General features: G+C 32.8%; 2 protein-coding genes across 2 annotated transcripts; both read left to right on the top strand.

Annotated features, from left to right (window-relative positions):
* The first annotated feature begins 338 nt into the window (after positions 1-338).
* Positions 339-1,654, top strand: LOC110427666 (core-2/I-branching beta-1,6-n-acetylglucosaminyltransferase family protein). Its single transcript, XM_089785512.1, is given in 2 exon segments — positions 339-905; positions 1,001-1,654. Coding segments are annotated over 2 exon segments (1,221 nt in total).
* A 2,145-nt stretch (positions 1,655-3,799) lies between these two features.
* Positions 3,800-6,969, top strand: LOC110427682 (Core-2/I-branching beta-1,6-N-acetylglucosaminyltransferase family protein). Its single transcript, XM_021443231.2, has 2 exons — positions 3,800-5,077; positions 6,209-6,969. The coding sequence occupies exons 1-2, from the start codon at positions 4,529-4,531 to the stop codon at positions 6,851-6,853; spliced, it is 1,194 nt and encodes a 397-aa protein (XP_021298906.1). The 5' UTR covers positions 3,800-4,528; the 3' UTR covers positions 6,854-6,969.
* Positions 6,970-18,811: the final 11,842 nt, after the last annotated feature.

Below are 18,811 nucleotides of genomic sequence, written 5' to 3' on the forward strand. Positions count from 1 at the left end.
TGAATGCATGCCACATCCATCATTTTCACCTGGTAACGCCCCATTGCCAGAAATAGTAATACCTTCACTTTATCCATCTTTTAAGAAATCGCTGTAAACCTAACATTTCCCACGTTCTCTCTCTGCTTTATCCTTCTGATAAGGTATAGCTTTTCAATGGGGTTTTAGATTCTTCTGGCATCTTCCATGTGTACCTTGCTTGATGCAGAACGTTTTAGGCACTACCTAAAACACTCCAGGGGAATACTGCCTAAGTTAATTCATTGCCTTAAAACACCTTCTCAAGCTTAATTTGCATGTCATGATTTTGATTATCATAAAGCAGAGAGAGAGAGAGAATGAAGCAGTGTGAAATCGCTTGTTTTGCGAAGGAACTCTCCTCTCACATTAGAAAAAGATTTAGAGAAGGGAAACTTAATGCTACAATAACTATGTTGTTTCTCTTGTCGATGGCTTCTTTTGTGGTCGTTCTTGGGACGTTCATCAATTACCATGCTAGGAAGTTCTTAATCTCAGAGGACTCTCACTTCCCTCGACTCAACAGATTTTCTCCGCCATCACCCCCGTCTCCCTATTCCGACATTCTATACAACTTTGCTCTCTCTTCATCCTCCTCCCTGTAGCAGCCCTTCAACTCTTCAGAGGACGCCTGGCATTCTATGACTGATGAGGAGCTAATGCGGCGTGCCACGACAGTACCAAATGTTGTGGAATATACTCACAACCGAACGCCAAAGGTGGCATTCATGTTCTTAAGCAGAGGAACACTACCTTTGGCTCCACTCTGGGAAAAGTTCTTCATGGGACATAAAGGCCTCTACTCAATTTACATCCATACGTCTCCGGACTTCATTGATAAGCCATCAGTAACCTCCGTCTTCTACAAGCTCAGGATACCAAGCAAGGTTAGAAATATAAGCATACAATGATCAATGGTACGTAGGTACTGAATTGGAACATCATTTCATATGCAAATCTCAATTCCTCTTTCACTTTGCAGCCTGTGCAATGGGGAAGGGCGACAATGGTCGATGCTGAGAGGCGCCTGTTAGCCAATGCCTTGCTCGACTTAACCAATGAGAGATTTGTGCTACTCTCTGAAACATGCATTCCGCTATTCAACTTCACCACAGTGTACAACTACCTTATCAACTCCAGCCGCAGCTTCCTTGGTTCATTTGATGATCCAAGGCCCGCTGGGCGTGGCCGTTACAATAAGCAGATGTGGCCGACTGTGTCATTGGCAGATTGGCGCAAAGGCTCGCAATGGTTCGAGGCTAATCGAATGCTTGCCGCTAAGATAGTCTCTGATGATAAATACTATCCTGTCTTTAGAGACCATTGTAAGCCCCCATGTTACATGGACGAACATTACCATTACCTTCCAACTCTCGTGAACATAATTTGCCCGGGGCTCAATTCCAACAGGAGCATTACTTGGGTTGATTGGTCTAGAGGTGGCCCACACCCCACAAAATATTTGAGAAAAGAAGTATCAATAGCATTACTGAATCAAATCAGGCAAGGATTTAACTGTACTAATAACGGTGAGAGGAGCTCAGTCTGCTTTCCTTTTGCCCGGAAGTTTCATCCCAGCAGTCTGGAGCCACTGCTTAGGATAGCTCCAGCATTGCTTGGATTTGGTCATCAGTGATAGTTGTCCAGCCTAGACCACAATTTGTTGTGATGTTGAGGATAACTATGCTGAAGCTGTTTGAGTGTTAGTTACCAGAAAACATACAAATTTTGCGCCTTTGTCACCAAATGTAATGCTTTGGCTCCATTACAAGGGACAGCATGCCAATTTTTTCATCACCTTGATGCTTCTTTTCACGTTAACTATACTGCTCCCTATAGCATCTATAAATGGGGACCAAATCAATGAAGGCCCATTTGTTTGAGTGGGGTTGATCCCTCTAAATTTATAAAAATTAAAAGAGAAATATTATATATATATATATAGAGAGAGAGAGAGTAAGAATTAAACTTGTGGTGTTGCTGTCCTCTGTCACTTGGCATACACGTCATCACTGTGTTGTTTGTTATATTTTAATTTTTTATAATCAACGTACGGATGGATGGAGGTTGAAAATTTTTAAATTAAAGATGAAAGTCATAGTACTATGGTGTATCAGAATTTTGTTACAATTAAGATTATTATTATTATTATTAAAGTAATTAAGACACATCAAAAGGTTAAGCTGACATAATCAAGATTAGTTTGCTATTATTGGTAGAACTTTACCTCAACGGTGTAAACATCCGATGGATTGTAATAACAATAAGAATATTGATTTGAGACAAAAACTTAATGGATACATTAATCAAGCTATTTAGCTGGTAGTTAAACTCACATAATAAATCCAATATTTTACGAATAGTTTAATTTTATTTCCTTCTCAAATTCATTTTAAATTCCCGCATCAATATATCGGTATTAACGTTTTTGTTTTTAGTTGAATGGGGCCAAAAGCAAGACTTTCACAAATTTAAATTATTGGCAAAGCAAAAATCAATGGATTTATTTTCTTACACCTTAAAAATTTAATAATTTCATAAAAATTATTGAATAAGAAAATAGAAAAAAATTTTAAAAAAAATTGTTATCCATTCAAATTACGAAGTATTACTGAAGTATTTTATCCAGATATAATCTTTTTGGGCATAATATTTTTAAAAAAAATCTTGAACTATTTTAAAATATTCAATTAAGTTTTTATTTTTCAATTATGTTTAATCAAAGTTACTGTATTTTTATTTTGAGTGATATATATTTTTATAATTAATAATTAATTAATTATTATTAATTAAAATATTATTTATTATTTTTATATTCACATAATAATAATATAACATTCAGGTGGATGGTGAAAATACCAAGCAACATGTCACTATCTTTATGACATGCCAACATCAGATGGTATAAAATAAAAAATAATAATTTAATTAATAATAATTAATTAAATATTAATTATAAAAATTATTTAATTTAAAATAAAAATTTAATTAAATATAATAAAAAATAAAAAATAATTTAAATTTTTTAAAATAATTCAAAAAAAAATTTTTATATTTTTTCACGTGAAAAATTACAAGGAATAATATAGCTTTCTTTCCTTTTCGTCATTTCTTTTTCTTAAAAACTGTGATTGTCTTTTCTTTTCCCTTCTTTTCCTCTCAATTTTGGTTATTCCCATTTTTTTTCTAACAGAAAAACAGGTTTATTAAAAATATAATGTAGAATTAAAAGTCCTAATAATTCTAGGTTCGTGGTGAACATGATGAGGAATTCCAAGTCACTTGGTCTATGCTTAATTAATTAAAAACATCGATCATAACTGAAAATTAAGCCTAATGTAGGACGGTGATGATGTGACTTGGTACGTCAAGTTATGTAATCAAGGGGATTAACGAAACTAAATGGTCAAATAATTAAGTATTAGAAACATCACGATCAACGGTTGCAAACGAATATTCTTTGGGGGTTAATTTCAGCGAAATTTTCGGAATTTTCTGCTACGTAAGAATCATTAGTCGCAAAAGAATCTTCCAAGAACATCAACGTGTAGACCAATTCCTAACATCACTGCATCATGCGGCCTGAACGTGACACGTGTTTGCCTCTGTGTCCCTCCGCCCTAAACCGAAAGAAACGTGTATGACAAGGGAAATCCTGAGGCAGACAGGGCCCATGCACTAGTCGTTTGCCTTGGGTTGAGCACGCCCAACACGCAAACCACCGTCCTCTGCTTGGAAAACTTATTGATTGGCGGCCAATACTGAGGAGGGGACGTTCAAAGTCCAAGTTCAAAATACTTAGGCTTTTGAAGGCCCTTGGTGCTTGAAGTGGCATGCTAGAAACTGTTTTTGTTAATGCTTAATTAAAGATCAAACGTGTTAAATTAATTAAAGCAAGAGTGGGAGTGAAAAGGGCAGTTTTGACTTGTTGTATATGGGAGATAATTGTTTCCTGTGGTCTAGAAAGGCAGCAACTGGCTTGCGGCCACCACCCATTCAGACATAAATTCAACCCCTTCTCTCAATTTCCTGCTGATCTGAGCTTCCCACTTTTTCTGTCCTTGCCCTTTTGTATCTTTTCATAATCATAGATCGATGGTATGTGCTTCAACCTTGCTTGATTTCTTTCTCTTTTTTATAAGAATCATCGAATGTGCTTTGTTTGACTACTACAGTTTTTGATGGCTTAATTTTCGATCATTACAATAGTTTTTCAGCGACAGCTCTGATACAGTAGTATTCTCTGATCATTACACAGTTATATAGTACATAATCTCAACGTCTGGTCTGTTGTGTCCAAATTTTGATTCCTTCCAAGTTCTTTTCTCTTGCTCGTGCTGTGTTGGCATCTCTTGTCCTCAAAGAAAAGAACTGTTGTGGAGTGACAGAAGAATCACTTTTCTTGAGAACAAGAGCTTTTGGGTCTCTTGAAATTGAAAGAGGTATCTGAATCTCTCTCAAAGGCAAACCTTCCGGATTTTCAACACAAACAAAAACAAAAACAAAAAAAATGAAGGGTGAAAGCAACAATCCGTTAACCTCATTTTTCAAGCTCTTTAATGCCCACTTGCAATTCTTCAATGTCCTCTCTTGTGTCCTTCTCTTTGGCTCTGGCCTATCTCTTGGAATCATACTCAGTTTTCATCTTAAAAACTTTTCAATTGACCTACATATCACACAGTTTTCTCTGACTACGAGAACAGCATCGGCGCCCCCGCCCCCGTCGCTATCATTTACTCCGGCTGCTAAAACATCTAACGTTGCAGGCATAGGACTAACAGAATTTCTGAAGCCACCAGATGTAATGCATGGCATGGATGATAAAGAGCTTCTGTGGAGGGCCTCAATGGTTCCCCGAATTCCACAGTATCCTTTTGATCGAGTTCCTAAAGTTGCTTTCATGTTCTTGACAAAAGGGCCTGTTCCGTTGGCTCCGCTGTGGGAGAAATTCTTCAAAGGGCATGAAGGGATGTACTCAATCTATGTGCACTCCAATCCATCATTCAATCTATCAGAGCCTAAAGGTTCAGTGTTCTATGGCAGAAGGATTCCCAGCAAGGTTAGCCCTTAATTCTCCATGTGTTTTCTTCATTCATGCCTGCAATGCCTCCTACTTGGTGAATTTGATAACGGATCCTGCCATTAAACAACACTATAACAAATGGTATTCTTGCAACAACGGAAATTCAACGTCTTTTCTTTTTAATAAACATCACTTTATTCTTTCATTAATACAATAATTAAGGTTGTGTGGGAAACATATTCTGAAATACATTTTTGGGGTAATCAAACTAATAGTAAATTCCACCATTAATTACTCTATTTAAGCTGCCATGCTTACAAACCCTGATAACTAACTATTGATTTAATTAAAATATTAATGGTTATTTTATACCACTTACATTGATATGAAATGTTAATAAATTATAATTAAAAATAATATAATTTATTAATATAAAATGATAATATAAATAAATGATATTTTTTATTTTTTATATTAATATATCAATGTCATGTAAATATAAAATAACACGAAATTTTAATTAAAAATAATTAATTAATTATTAATTTTAATGATTTATTTCACTTAAAATAATATATATATAAATTTAATTAAATATAATTAAAAAATTATTTAAATTTTTTAAAATTATTTAAAAGTTATTTGAGTATTATATATTTTTTTTATTTTTCAATCTAATTCTCGACAATTAAACCGCAGAAAATTACATTTGCATCTTTCCTTTCCCTGGTGAAGAAATTTCACTTTGTTTTTCCCTTCTTAGTGCCTAATAAAGGAAAAATTTTAATTCCAAAGATGGCCTTTCTAGTTGTGGAACCCATATATGCAGTTTAAACGAGGAGATATGATGGATGCCTTGGTAACAGCTGGCTGATCATCAAAGCACCATGTGGTCCAATATATATGAACATAAATTACAACATTGAAAGCGGTACACGTCTGGGTGATGCACCCTACTCAAGCCTGACAGCCAATCGGGCTTCTACGTTTTTCATGCAGCAAACCGAACTTTCCTTATCCCCCCATGCCCATTTCTTCCTCATGCTCTGCTAAGCTTTCCCCATGGGCCACGTTTCTACTTTTCTGTACTTAATATTACAATTTCTTTGAGCTCTACTTAAGCAAACTAGTTATGTTAACAAATCTTCGGGTTTTTTGGTTATGCAGGCAGTCGAATGGGGAAAGGTGAATATGATTGAAGCCGAGCGGCGGCTGCTAGCCAACGCACTACTGGATTTCTCAAACCAAAGATTCGTTCTTCTCTCGGAATCATGCATTCCAATCTTTAACTTCTCCACTGTCTACTCCTACCTCATCAACTCTTCCCAGAGTTTCGTGCAGTCCTACGATCTAGAAGGCCCCGTTGGGCGGGGCCGATACAGCCGGAGAATGCGGCCCCAAGTCACACTGGACCAATGGAGGAAGGGAGCCCAATGGTTTGAGATGGACCGAGAGCTCGCCATCGAGGTAGTTTCCGACCAACAATATTTCCCAGTGTTCCAAAAGTACTGCAAGGGCGCTTGCTACGCCGATGAACATTACCTGCCAACGTTTGTGACCACGAAATTTGGGCACAAGAACTCGAACAGGACTCTGACATGGGTCGATTGGTCCAAAGGTGGGCCCCACCCTGCAAAGTTCTTGAGGACGGAGGTGACGGTTGAGTTTTTGGAGAGGTTGAGGAGCGGAAGCCAATGCCAGTACAATGGGAACACCACGCATATCTGTCACTTGTTCGCCAGAAAGTTCTCTCCCGATGCTCTGTACAGGTTGTTAAAGTTTGCACCCAAGCTCATGTGCTTCCATGAATAAATACATTCAGTCTCAGCACAGGATCTATTCTTTTTATTCATTTTTGTAATTTTTTGGGGTAAAAGACAAATTTGCCCCTATAATTATCAATCAATTTACTACTTTTCGAGTAATAAGGTCCGCTGTCTCATATGGGCAATCTTACCGCATCGGCGTCCTATTTTTTTTGTCTTTATAGTTAAATCAAAGCACGCACACTTTTTAATAGTATTAATTATTACGTATATAAATTTTGAATTATAATAGTTAACTGATCAATCTTGGTTGGATCGACATTTTCTTGGATACAATTTCGTTATAATTTAAAGTTTAATAGCGTGTGAACCTCTAATTGTATTAATTTGTGCCCTTAAATCATTAATTCCCAATTCAACAAATCATGTTGTTATGTACTTTTATAGACATAATATCTAAAAAAGTGTCAAATTATTTTAAAAAAATAAATAAATTTTTATCTTTTTATCATGTTCAATTAAATTTTTATAATTTTATTTTAAGTTAAATAAATTTTTATATTTTTATTTTAAGTCAAATAAACTCTTATGATTAATAATTGTCATTCTATGTCATGTGACATTTTTTTTAAAAAAACTTAAATATTTAGTCAAAAACAACGAATAATAAGTTCCCTATGAGACATACAAGAAACGTACTAGATTTTAAGTTGCTATATGTTAGACCCATATCAATTTAAAATTTAGGCTCACAATTTCCATAAAGAGCAAAAGTATCCCACTCATTCCTTATACAACATAACCCTTTAACAAAAACAAGATTCATAAAATTCCATATACAACAAACCTTTCTCAGCCTCTATTTTGTCACCTTTTACATATTCAAACAGACAAGCAAACAACAACTCACAACTCATTCGACTCTAGTAGAAAAGGTAGAGCTTCATCTAAAAAATCCATTAACCCAAGATCAAGTGCTGCACCAAAAAAACATACACGTACCTGATATGAGGCACCAACATCAAACAACCAAGCTCCCTATAATCTAGAATGTCTCAACATCATGTCTCCAGACACTTAGCAGATCCAATTCCTTTTAAATGCCATTTGTTTTCAGTAGTAGGCTAGTGGGATTCACCCTTATTTTGTTCATCAATCACCTTTCTCTACAAACTATTTCTCTCCCTACTATACCTCCATACCCATTTATTTAAAAGAGCTTCATTCCTAACCTCCAAGCCAATGATACCCAACCCTTCATCCTTCATATATCTATTGATTTTATCCTACCTTGCATAATGGATTTTTCTTTTCTCCTCCACCCCACTTCAAAGAGACCTCATTTCGATTTTCTCCAATTCATTTTTCACCCCTTGAGAGATTTGGAAAAGTGACATGAAATAGATCGAAAAGCTCGTAAGGATGGATTTTAAAAGGGTGACCTTACTGCCTATAGAAAGCACCTTAGATGTCCACCTTGTCAAACGTGCCCAGAATTCCTCTATGACTAGTTTTTACATCTTTTTCAAGTTATGTTTGGCACAAAGTGGTCATTCCATGTATGTTGTAGGCAACTCTCCAATCCGACACCCTTGCATTGCTACCCTCAACTAATCATATGTGAATCCACCTTAATTCCCATGAAGCTACCTTTTTGGAAGTTGATTTTCAACCTAGATATGAGTTGAAAACGTCTCAATATTCTTTTGCCATTGTGGAGATTCACCAAATTCAGTCTACAGACAATTCCACAAATTGTAAGTGGATATTGTGAGGTCATCAAATCCAATGGGAACCACTTAACACAAGTTTAGGCATTCAGGTTGTTAAATAAATAAGCTTAAATTTAAGTAACCAAGAAGGGGGTGAATTGGTTATCAAATAAAAATCCCCCTTTTTTGAATTTTTAATACAATTGAAGTATAAAGAGTAGAGTTATAAAAATAGAGAATAAACTATATAAAGTGCAGAAAAGTAAAGAGTACTTAGCCAAGTTTTCATAGAGGTATAGCCTTTGATGCTTAGATCCTCTCCCTTGATAGCACAAGGAGTTTGAATCCACAATCAACTTGCCTTTTAACACAAGATCAAGCATAACCTTTACAATAAAATGCCTTTCCAAGGATCAAGGACAACTTCAGTCAAAGTCATTACCTTTTTAGGATCAAACACAACCTCTACCAAATTTCTTTTAAGGATTAAGCATTGTTGGTCCCAAAGAGCATGCTGAGGGGTGGGGGGGTGAATAGCACTTTGGAATGACAAGAAAATTCTTTCCAAGCAAAGAGCTTATTACGGGAATTTGAAAATGAAATTTAAAGCTTGTTAGAAGAATTATTTAAGTTTTAGGAGTAAGAAGAAAATAAAAGAAAGTAGACAAAATAAAATGATTTAAAGTGGTTTAGTCCCTTTGATTTGCATCCATTACCTTGATCTCCCAATCAAGGATTTTCAAACCAATTTACTAAAATTAGTGGAATTTTCAAGCTTCCACCAAGCTTTTATAATGACTTTTCACAAGCTCAGCCACAACCTTTAGCAATGGTTTTTCACGGGATCATTCAAAACCCAAAACTAACTTTTTTAAGGCTAAGTTAGAACCTATAACAACAACTAAGCTAGTCCAAGCTTGATCTACCCTTTAGAGTGTTTCTCACACTCTGAATAAACAAAAAATAGAGAAAAGATGAAAATGGATAAGATACTACATTTTATTATTAACTAGACTTTGAGGCCGATACCAAGTAAGCACTCATTAGTTTTTAGGGAAGATTTATGGTTCACACAGCACATTAAGCTTCAGACTCCTATAGATTTGGCTCATTTCATATTTTTATACATGAGAAAAGTTGTGATAGGAACTAAGTATAATCTTATGTATGGCCAAGTCATCACTTCGATACTTGCTCATTTTAACATTGATGTCTCTTCCATGGATGATGTTATTTCTCAACCCATGATCAAACATCTTGAAAGAATTATGATAGGTAAAATGGGTTATATAGAAGATGTTGAGATATGACCTTGGGTAAATAAGAGAGCTCGTCAAGAAAGTGATGATGATGGTGATAATGAAAATGATGAAAATGTTCCTTCACCAACTTCAACTGAACCATCCTTTCGTATTATGCCATCCAGTACTTCAGACATTAATGCAAAACTTGAGGCTATTACGACCACATTGGATGAAAATTCAAAGCAACTTGATGTCATGGCTACACGATTTGAAACTTTAACAAGCAAATCCAACACATGCTCCAAAATTAAGAAAACTTAGAGACTCATCTTGAATAACTCTTTTTCAAAGGACACTAGTTAGGATGACTTGAACATCTTTACTCATGCTTATTATTCTCATTGTTCAGCATATTGTGTGTGTGTGTGCTCTTATGAAAGATTAAAAATATTTATACTTCTAGTTTATAGCATTCTTAGCTTTCATTTGTGTGTGTATGTGTGTGGCATCCTTGATTTGAGCCATAATTGAATACTTTACATGGAAATATATCTTGCTTGAAAATACCTATATTGTGCCTTGATTGCAATAGTTGAATATATTTCTTTATGTTTCAAATTGAACATCTTAAGTAGAAATACATTATGATTTACCTACATATATTGATCTTTGATGTGCTAAATGAGTATATTTCCCTATGCTTTGCTTGAATATATATATTGATTGGGAATATATCTTAACTTAAATGCTATCATATTATGATTATTGGATATATTTCTTGATCTATTGATTAAATATTTACATGGAAATATAGCTCAATGTTTTAATTTGATGGTAAGAGATCATTATTGAACTTAATGCTTATTTATATTTGATGATTATCACCAACCATTTTCCTTTTGAGTTTAAATGCTTAAAGCTCACATTTCTTAACCTTTTTGAAATAATAAAAAAGGAAAGAAGGCTTATGAGCACATTGAAATGCTCTTGTAATAGCTGAATTTGCCTTGAAAATATGTTTCAAATTCATGCATATATTGAAAGGGAGAATTTTCAAAGTTCATATTTATTACTTATACCTTTCTCATTGACACTTAAATTAAATGTTTTCAACAATGGCATAAAGACTAATTAAGTTAAGGGGAGCTTTCCAGAAATTTCGAATGTAACATGCTCATGTTTTTGTCATATCAAAAAGGGGAGAATGTTAGCTTTAAGTTACATTAAGTTTTGATTTAACAAAAATCATATGTTTTCTTGAACTTAATATTAAACATTTGAAATTATCTCAAATACATTTTTAATCCCCTAAAGCCATGTATTTTTTCGAAAAGTTATACTTCATTAGAAAGCAAATCACGAGCTTTCAAACAATGTATATTTAGCTAAAAGAGCAAACATGCCTTAAAATGTTATTTGAATGTAGGAACAAGGCAAGGAGGAATAATTAGAGAGAAACATCAAAAGGCTAAGGTAACCTTAAGAAACAAGCCATAAGTCGATCTTAAAGAAGGTCAAGTCGATCCAAAGGTTGAAAAAGTGCAAAACTTAAAGATTATGAAGCCATAAGTCAACCCTATTCTAGAAAGCTCAAGAGCACCATGTTTTGAACATACAAGGTCAACTTTGGACCAAACATAGTTGACCTTGACAAGTCCAAGGCAAGAAAAAGTCAAGATTACATAGCTATGGTCGATTATAGAAGAAGCATAATGGACCTTAACAATTCAAAATCACTTTTTAAGCAACAAAATGGTCAAGGCTAAGGCTCACCTGAAGGTAGGCTATGGCCCTTGATGAGAATAGATAAAGAATCAAAATTTGAGCCCAAAAAGTGAGAAAACTCCTTATACTTTTAAACTTCTTTCTTGACTCGATCTTGAACCCTATTTATGTAACCTTTCAGAGGACTTTTAAAAGCATGAAGCACAAGATTTAGAACTAAGATTCAGTCACAAAATCGCTGAAGCAAAGTCTCATTGGAGCTAAAAAGAATTTAAAAGATTCAAGAAGATTTAGAGATCAACATTTTCACTCTTGGAGTTTCTTTATCTTTTTTTATTCTTTTATTTTCTTGATTTGGTTTTAATATTTAAACTTTATTTGATGATGATGTGTGACATTATGTGGAGCTAATTTAATTATCTAAGATTATAATTGAACAAAATAGATAGTCTGAATTATTTGTCTCTTTTGCTTATGTGTAATGGTTTTAAGTTGTTTATTCTATTTTATTTTTAATGCTTCTAATTACTTGATCACCAATTAGATTGATCTAGAAACCTAGGTTAAATTTTGATGAAAGAGATTTATGTAAACCTAGAATAGAATGGCATATGATCGAATGCACTTAGTTGATTAGGTGGTTTGATTTGCATATAAGATAGATATATACCTATAAGCCTTACGTAGTCAAACTTAGAGCATGAACTTAATAAATCTTTCTTCAATTTAATTTACATAAACATGTAGTAAGTTAATCGGGAGAGATATTTTTATGAGAAACTTAACAAAAACTTGTAAATAAATTAGGACTCTAGATTAACAACTTAATCCATTAAAGTAAGTTTAGAGGAAGAGACAATGTGCGGATGAAGTATTAAGAGATATCATAATCTTAAGTTTAGTAGTTAATTAAATTCTTTAAACAAATTTTGCTAATAAATTTTAGATTAGTTTTATTTTATTAGTTTTAGTTTTAATTTTAATTGTTTGGATAACATTAAGGTTGTTAATTTTAGTACTTAACAATAGGAATTCAAACAATTCTCTATGGGAACGATACTCTACTTCATCATTATATTATTTGTTTACAATACGTGCACTTACATGGTTAATTCGACAACATTGGCACTTCAATCTTATCCAATTGTACCATCTTTTTCTTTTTCACCAAGTTTTTGATTTTTGTCGTTAATGCTTTAAGAACCAATATCTTGTTTTTCCAAAATTGATTCTTTATCTTCAGACTTGTGAAATTTGATTCATTCTCACTCAGAATCAATGATTGCTTCATGGAGAATTGATTCTTTCATGCTCAGTTTCTTCTTTTTGGATTCTATTATTCTAGAATTGATTCTTACTCTTTGAGATGTCGATTCTTCTCAAATCTTGAAGCTTACATCTTCCAAGAATTGACTTATTCTTTTCTCAAAATTGATTTTTTTTTATGATAAGAGAATAATTTTGCTTTCCACTCATTTAAGAATCGATTCTTAATATTCAAAAGGTCAATTCTTTAAGGCTGGCACTTAAGTTCAGGCTTGCTTAAAAACATTTTCTTGGCAAGCTAAACTTCAAAACTCTTAAGGATTTTCTTCAAGTTTAAAAACATTTTCTAATCATTTCCAAAGCATATTTAGATAAATCAATTTATCATTTCAAAACCAAAGTAAAGCTAACTCAATCTTATCCAATAATTGACTTAGCACTTTAGTAGCAATGTTGAAAAGAAAAAGTGAGAGCGGACAACCTTATCTTAATCCCCTTTTCATTTGAAAAGGCTCAATAGCAACCCCATTAACTAACACTGAAACTTTAGCAAAAAACAAACACCCTCCCATCCATTTCTTCCATCTTTCACTAAACCCCATCTTCCCTATAATGAAATATAAGAATCTCTAATCCACACAATTGTATGCCTTCTCAAAATCAACCTTAAAAATGAACCACCCTTCCCTCTCTTTCTTCATCTTATCAATAACCTCATTAGTTATTGTTGTTCCATTTTCTATCCATGCAAGTATATGTATCACAAAGATAATATAATGATGAGTAAAGTGTTGATCTCACAGAGAATTGAATTAATTCTTACTGTTAACTACTAAAGTTGTAACACCTTAATTTTATCCAAACAATTAAATTTAAAATTATTAAAAAGAAAAATTAAAACTAATAAATTGAAACTAAAATTAAATAGTGAATTTGTTTTATAAAACTCACTTAATTACCAGACTTAAGATTATGATGTCCCTCAATACTTTATTTGATTATTATCTCTCTCTCTTAACTTCGTTTAATGGATTAAGTTGCTAACCTAGAATCATAAATTATTTACAAACTTGTGTTGAGTTTCTCATACAAATGCCTGTATGTCTATGCAAATTATATTGAAGAAATATTCATTAAGTTCGTGCGTAAATTTTGGCTACGTATGACTTATAGGTGTATATCTACCCTATATACAAATCAAACCACCTAATTAACTAAGTGCATTCGATCATACGCTATTTTATTCAAAGTCTACCTAAATCTCTTTTTCATCAAGTTTTAATCTAGGTTTTCAATTCAATCTAATTGGTGATCAAGTAATTAGAAGCATTAAAAATAGAATAAAATAAACAACTTAAATCCATCAAACATAAGTAAAAGATAGATATATAAATCAAACTACATATTGAGTTCAATTATAATCTTAGATAAAAAGTTTAGTTTCCCATCAAGTCACACATCATCATTAAATAAAATTTAAACATTAAAAACAAAACTAAAAGAATAAGAGAATAAAAAAGATAGAAAAACTCAATTATTGTATTTTTGATCTCTAAATCTCCTTGAATCCTTCAAATTCTTCTTAGCTTCAATGACTCAGTGGTTTAATTCTCAATCGTCAATCTGGTGTCTCGTTCTCTCCTTAAAGTCCTCCGAAAGTTTAGCTTGAAAAGTAGTCAAAACTCTTATCAAAATTGAAATACTGTAGTAATCTTAGAGCAATACGCTTAATTCTTCCCTAATTATCTCTTCTAGAATGTTCTTCCCTAAATTAATCATGAGGTCACTCCTAAACAACCCATTCCTCATTCTAGTCTCACCTAGAATATCAATTTCAACATTATTAATGGATTTTGTTCCACTAAGCCTTCCTATTTCCCGCCACCTATTAACCTAGTTCCTTCTTATTGTTGTGTTTTTAACCTAATTCCAATTAGCAGATTCAGACTCTGTTAGCTCCTTTTCACTCGGGTTGTAATTATTTAGCCCAAAAATAATTCCTTACCCTTATTAAGTCGCCCAATCTATTTCAAACGCATACTTAGAATCTTGTTGTATTGTGAACCACACATCATAAAGCCTCATCCTCCTTTCTTAATGGCTTACTAAGTCTTTTCTCAACAATTGGGCTTATCCCTATTTGTCAGGCTTTAATTATTGTAACCTTATTTTATGTTGTTCCCCTGTTTTCCTTTTAATTATTTGCTCCATCTTTTAATTTTAAACCTCTTGCCTTCCCTATCTCATCTTTACTTGAGCTTTTACTGGTTGACCTTTTAACTTTTTGTGCCCTGATGTCTTTCCCCGCAGTGGTTTTGACCTTTCCCATTGAAGTCTCATGTTCATTACACCCCTCTTTTTGAGGATTAATTCGAGCCATTGTTTCATTCTACCATCCTATATCAGCATCATCAATGGATAAGGCATTCTCCATAGAACCCACCCTTTCTGTCTTCCTCTAAACTTTAGTTAGGAATTTACAACTATAATCTATTCCATTCACCATCTTCCTTACCACCCTTGGGACTTGTCAATCTAAGTTACTAGACACCACTTCAACAATGGATGTTCTCATTGTAAACATTTTACCATTGATGATGATTTTTGGACATGGAAAAACCATCCTCTTACTTATTACCTTGACTTTAATCATGGTGTTAACCAAGATCGTATACCACTTTTCATCTTTATCCAAATCATATGATTGAAGGTCTTCGAACCAAACTTGAAATATCTACATATATTGTTCCATAAGAACCTTTATATCTCTTTTTTCATCAAAAGTAACAATTGTGTTAAGCCCACCAGCAAGTCTTACCAAAGTTAAGACATTATCCTTAAATAAGGAACTTTGAACTCCCTACAACTGATTAGATATCTTAATCTTTTAATGGCACTTTTTTAATCCATTCAACATCCCTTTTCTCTAAATTAACTTAGATTCCATCAACCTTTTTTGCTACAGATGCTTCATTGGGTTTTAAACATCTCAGTTCTCCCCTACGTTTACTGCCTTTGTTTACTACTGCTTCTTTGAATGATTCTCTTAGCCCATTGAGGGGTTTGGTTCCATATTTTCCTTGTTTCATCACATTTGTCCCCTTAGTCCTCTCTTTGGGTTTATCAGCCACTTTAATAATGAGAAATCACCCATCCACTTTAATGCTTTGGCCTAACTTAGTTGATCTGTTAATCTCTTTTCACGTAATAGTGAAGAAATGCATACCTTGAGTCTTGTCTAGGCAATTGTCTTGGGATGAATAGATCAACAACCACTCCAAATTGGTCAAAAAAATTCTTCAACTCTCCCCATTAGGTTTTTGGGTTTATGTTGTCAATGACGCCAGTGAAGACATTCTTCCTCCATTGCTGAACATCAAACCTCCTGTTACTCCCTCTTTTTGCCCTCATCTCCCTTGATCTTAAGCTATGGCAACCCCACTAATGTTATACTCTCACTCTCTCACCTCTTAAGTTCCTATCTCTATCTAATTTTCTCTTTTCTCTCTTATTGTGGGTTTTTTAAAGCTATTATGATTTTATCACATCATGTGACATGTTAACATGTTATAATTGAAAATGATGTGACATATTGATATGTTATAATTGATGATAACATGACATGCTAATATAACATGATAACATGATCATTTGATATTTCTTACCTTACACATCAACGTCATGTCAGCACCTTGTGCGTATAAAATGACAAGTGATATTTTAACTAATAGTAATTAGTCCATTATTATCCATAAGAGATTATTTGACCAAAAATAAAAATATAAATATAAAGGCTTGATTGAATGTAATAAAATAATAAAGGTTTATTTGAAGTTTCTTGAATAATTTAGAGATTTTTTTTAACTATTATCATTTTTATATTTATTTAACTTTTAATAATCTTTTTTGAATGTTATTATTAACTATTGTAAAGGGGGTTCTTGTGATAGAGAGAGAAAGTTTTGTAAATAAGTAAAAGATGTACTAAAGGTGGCAGAGAGAAAGATTGGAGCAGTTCTTGAAATACTTAGTATTGTGGTAGGTGGAAGAAAGTAAGAAGAAAATAAGTAAAAAATGTTTAAGAGGGCTAGGGAGAGAAGTTAGAGAGAAAAGATATGAATGAGAAAAAGGTAGTTTTGAAAAGTCTTCCAAATGAACTGTGAAAGCTCTATAAAGTAACAGTTAAAAATCTATTTTGTGACTATTAAAGGAATAGATTTTATTATTGTTAATAACATAATGAGATTTATTCTTGAGTAGACAGTAAATGGAAGAGGTATATAAGGAAAGTTATACAAGAACAATTTAAAAGAAAAATGTGTACGTGAACAAATATATAGAAGAAGGTAGAAGGGAGAATCAATTGTACTTCATGAAAGGTTTAAGAGATGATCTTTTAACTACCGTCATATTTGAGCCATTAAGCTAAACTATCCGAAACATCACAAAATAAAAGAAACTTATGAACCCTACCACTTATGCTAAGTTGATTTCACTTTTATCTATGTGAAATAGTTATTTTGTATAAAGTAATTATTTCGCATGAAGTAATACTTCACTTGTTTTAGTAGTTTTGAATGAAGTAGTACTTCACTTGTAATGGTTATTTTCATTATTCTTTGTACAATATTATGATGTAAAAGAATTCTTTAGAGAATAAGTATTAACCAAAATTAAGTATGTACAATTACCAATCATAACATGGCATTAGAACGTGCTTTACAATTTGAATGGTAATCATACAACTGTAAAACATTTATTAATGAAATTTGCAGAGTCAATTTTGTATGTACATATATATTTTTGAAATATCAAGAATATAATTTTTCGATAGTGATCACTAAATTTATTAATTTATGAGTTTAATCAAATTATCGCTTTAAAAAGTATAATAGTTATTCCATCACTGTAGAAGGGTTTAATTTAGTATAATGTTATTCATTTTGTTTGCATCTTAGGCTTAATATTGAAGAAAAAAATATAAATAAAAAATTAAAGACTAAATATTAATTTTGTAAACTAACATTTAAATTCAATTTTCACCAACTAAATAAGAATTTAAAAAATATGTTCTCAAATTTATATTAATGCAAAATCATAATATTCCAAATTTAATCATTCTTTAACTTTAATAATATCTCGATCTTTTATGAGATCCATTTTTAATTTAATCATTGTTGCCATAAAAGTTCCCTTTTTTCCAGTCCTTTTCTTTCTTTTCATTTTTTATTCCTTTCATTTCTATTTAATTTGTTTGTTCTTTTTCTTCTTTTTTTTTTGCAATATTTATTCACATAATTTTTTTCATACAATAATTTATCACTCTATCAATGTAGATTACTAAGGGAAAATAATAGATTCTAATGATAGATTTCCAATTTACTTGAACTAATATGTACTCAAATAATTAAAAACTAATAAGTAATTACTATATAAGTATTAAAATTCCTTTTATTTAATAACTTCAATATAAAGGGCTAGAGATTGGGCCAAAGGCAGAGTGCACCAATGATATCAGTCATGAACTCATGATTCATCTTACACAAGTGCACCATAAGAAACAGGCTCCTCAGTGTTTATTTTAGCAAGAGTCAAGAGAGATGAGACCCATATGGCAAACAAGCAATGCTGGCGAAAGTATATATTTACATATTGGGGTTGGAAACTGTGGCAAATGAACATGAAGCTGATGATGCAGACAGGCACTTCCTACAAAATTCAAACCCCAAAACCCTTTTTCCTCCATGATTTGAAATGACAAAGGGACCACTTTGCTTTAAACCTCAATTAATTTCTTCCTAATCAATCTGATCCTGCACAATCTGCAGTCTCACACTGGCACTGACACCAAAAGGTGATTAATTTAGGGCAGCACCTCACATTCTATAATCATAAACAAATAGGGATGCTTCCATGATTTAAGCTGACAAGAGAATTTTCTATGCCCCCAGCCCTGTATTATTTTATCCTCGTTACCACCTGCAACTTGACTCTCTTTTAAGGTAAATTCCTTCCTCTATCATTGTAGCGAATGTGCTAATAATAACAGGCTATGTG

Source organism: Theobroma umbraticum, unplaced genomic scaffold (genome assembly GCF_002168275.2).
Source record: "Theobroma umbraticum cultivar Fairchild unplaced genomic scaffold, ASM216827v3 scaffold_2.0, whole genome shotgun sequence".
In the NCBI taxonomy this organism is placed as follows: Eukaryota; Viridiplantae; Streptophyta; class Magnoliopsida; order Malvales; family Malvaceae; genus Theobroma; species Theobroma umbraticum.

Coding starts and splice junctions, on each gene's coding strand:
- LOC110427682 (XM_021443231.2), top strand. CDS start 4,529: ATGAAGGGTGAAAGCAACAATCCGTTAACCTCATTTTTCAAGCTCTTT. Junction 5,078..6,208: donor GCAGAAGGATTCCCAGCAAG/GTTAGCCCTTAA, acceptor TTGGTTATGCAG/GCAGTCGAATGGGGAAAGGT.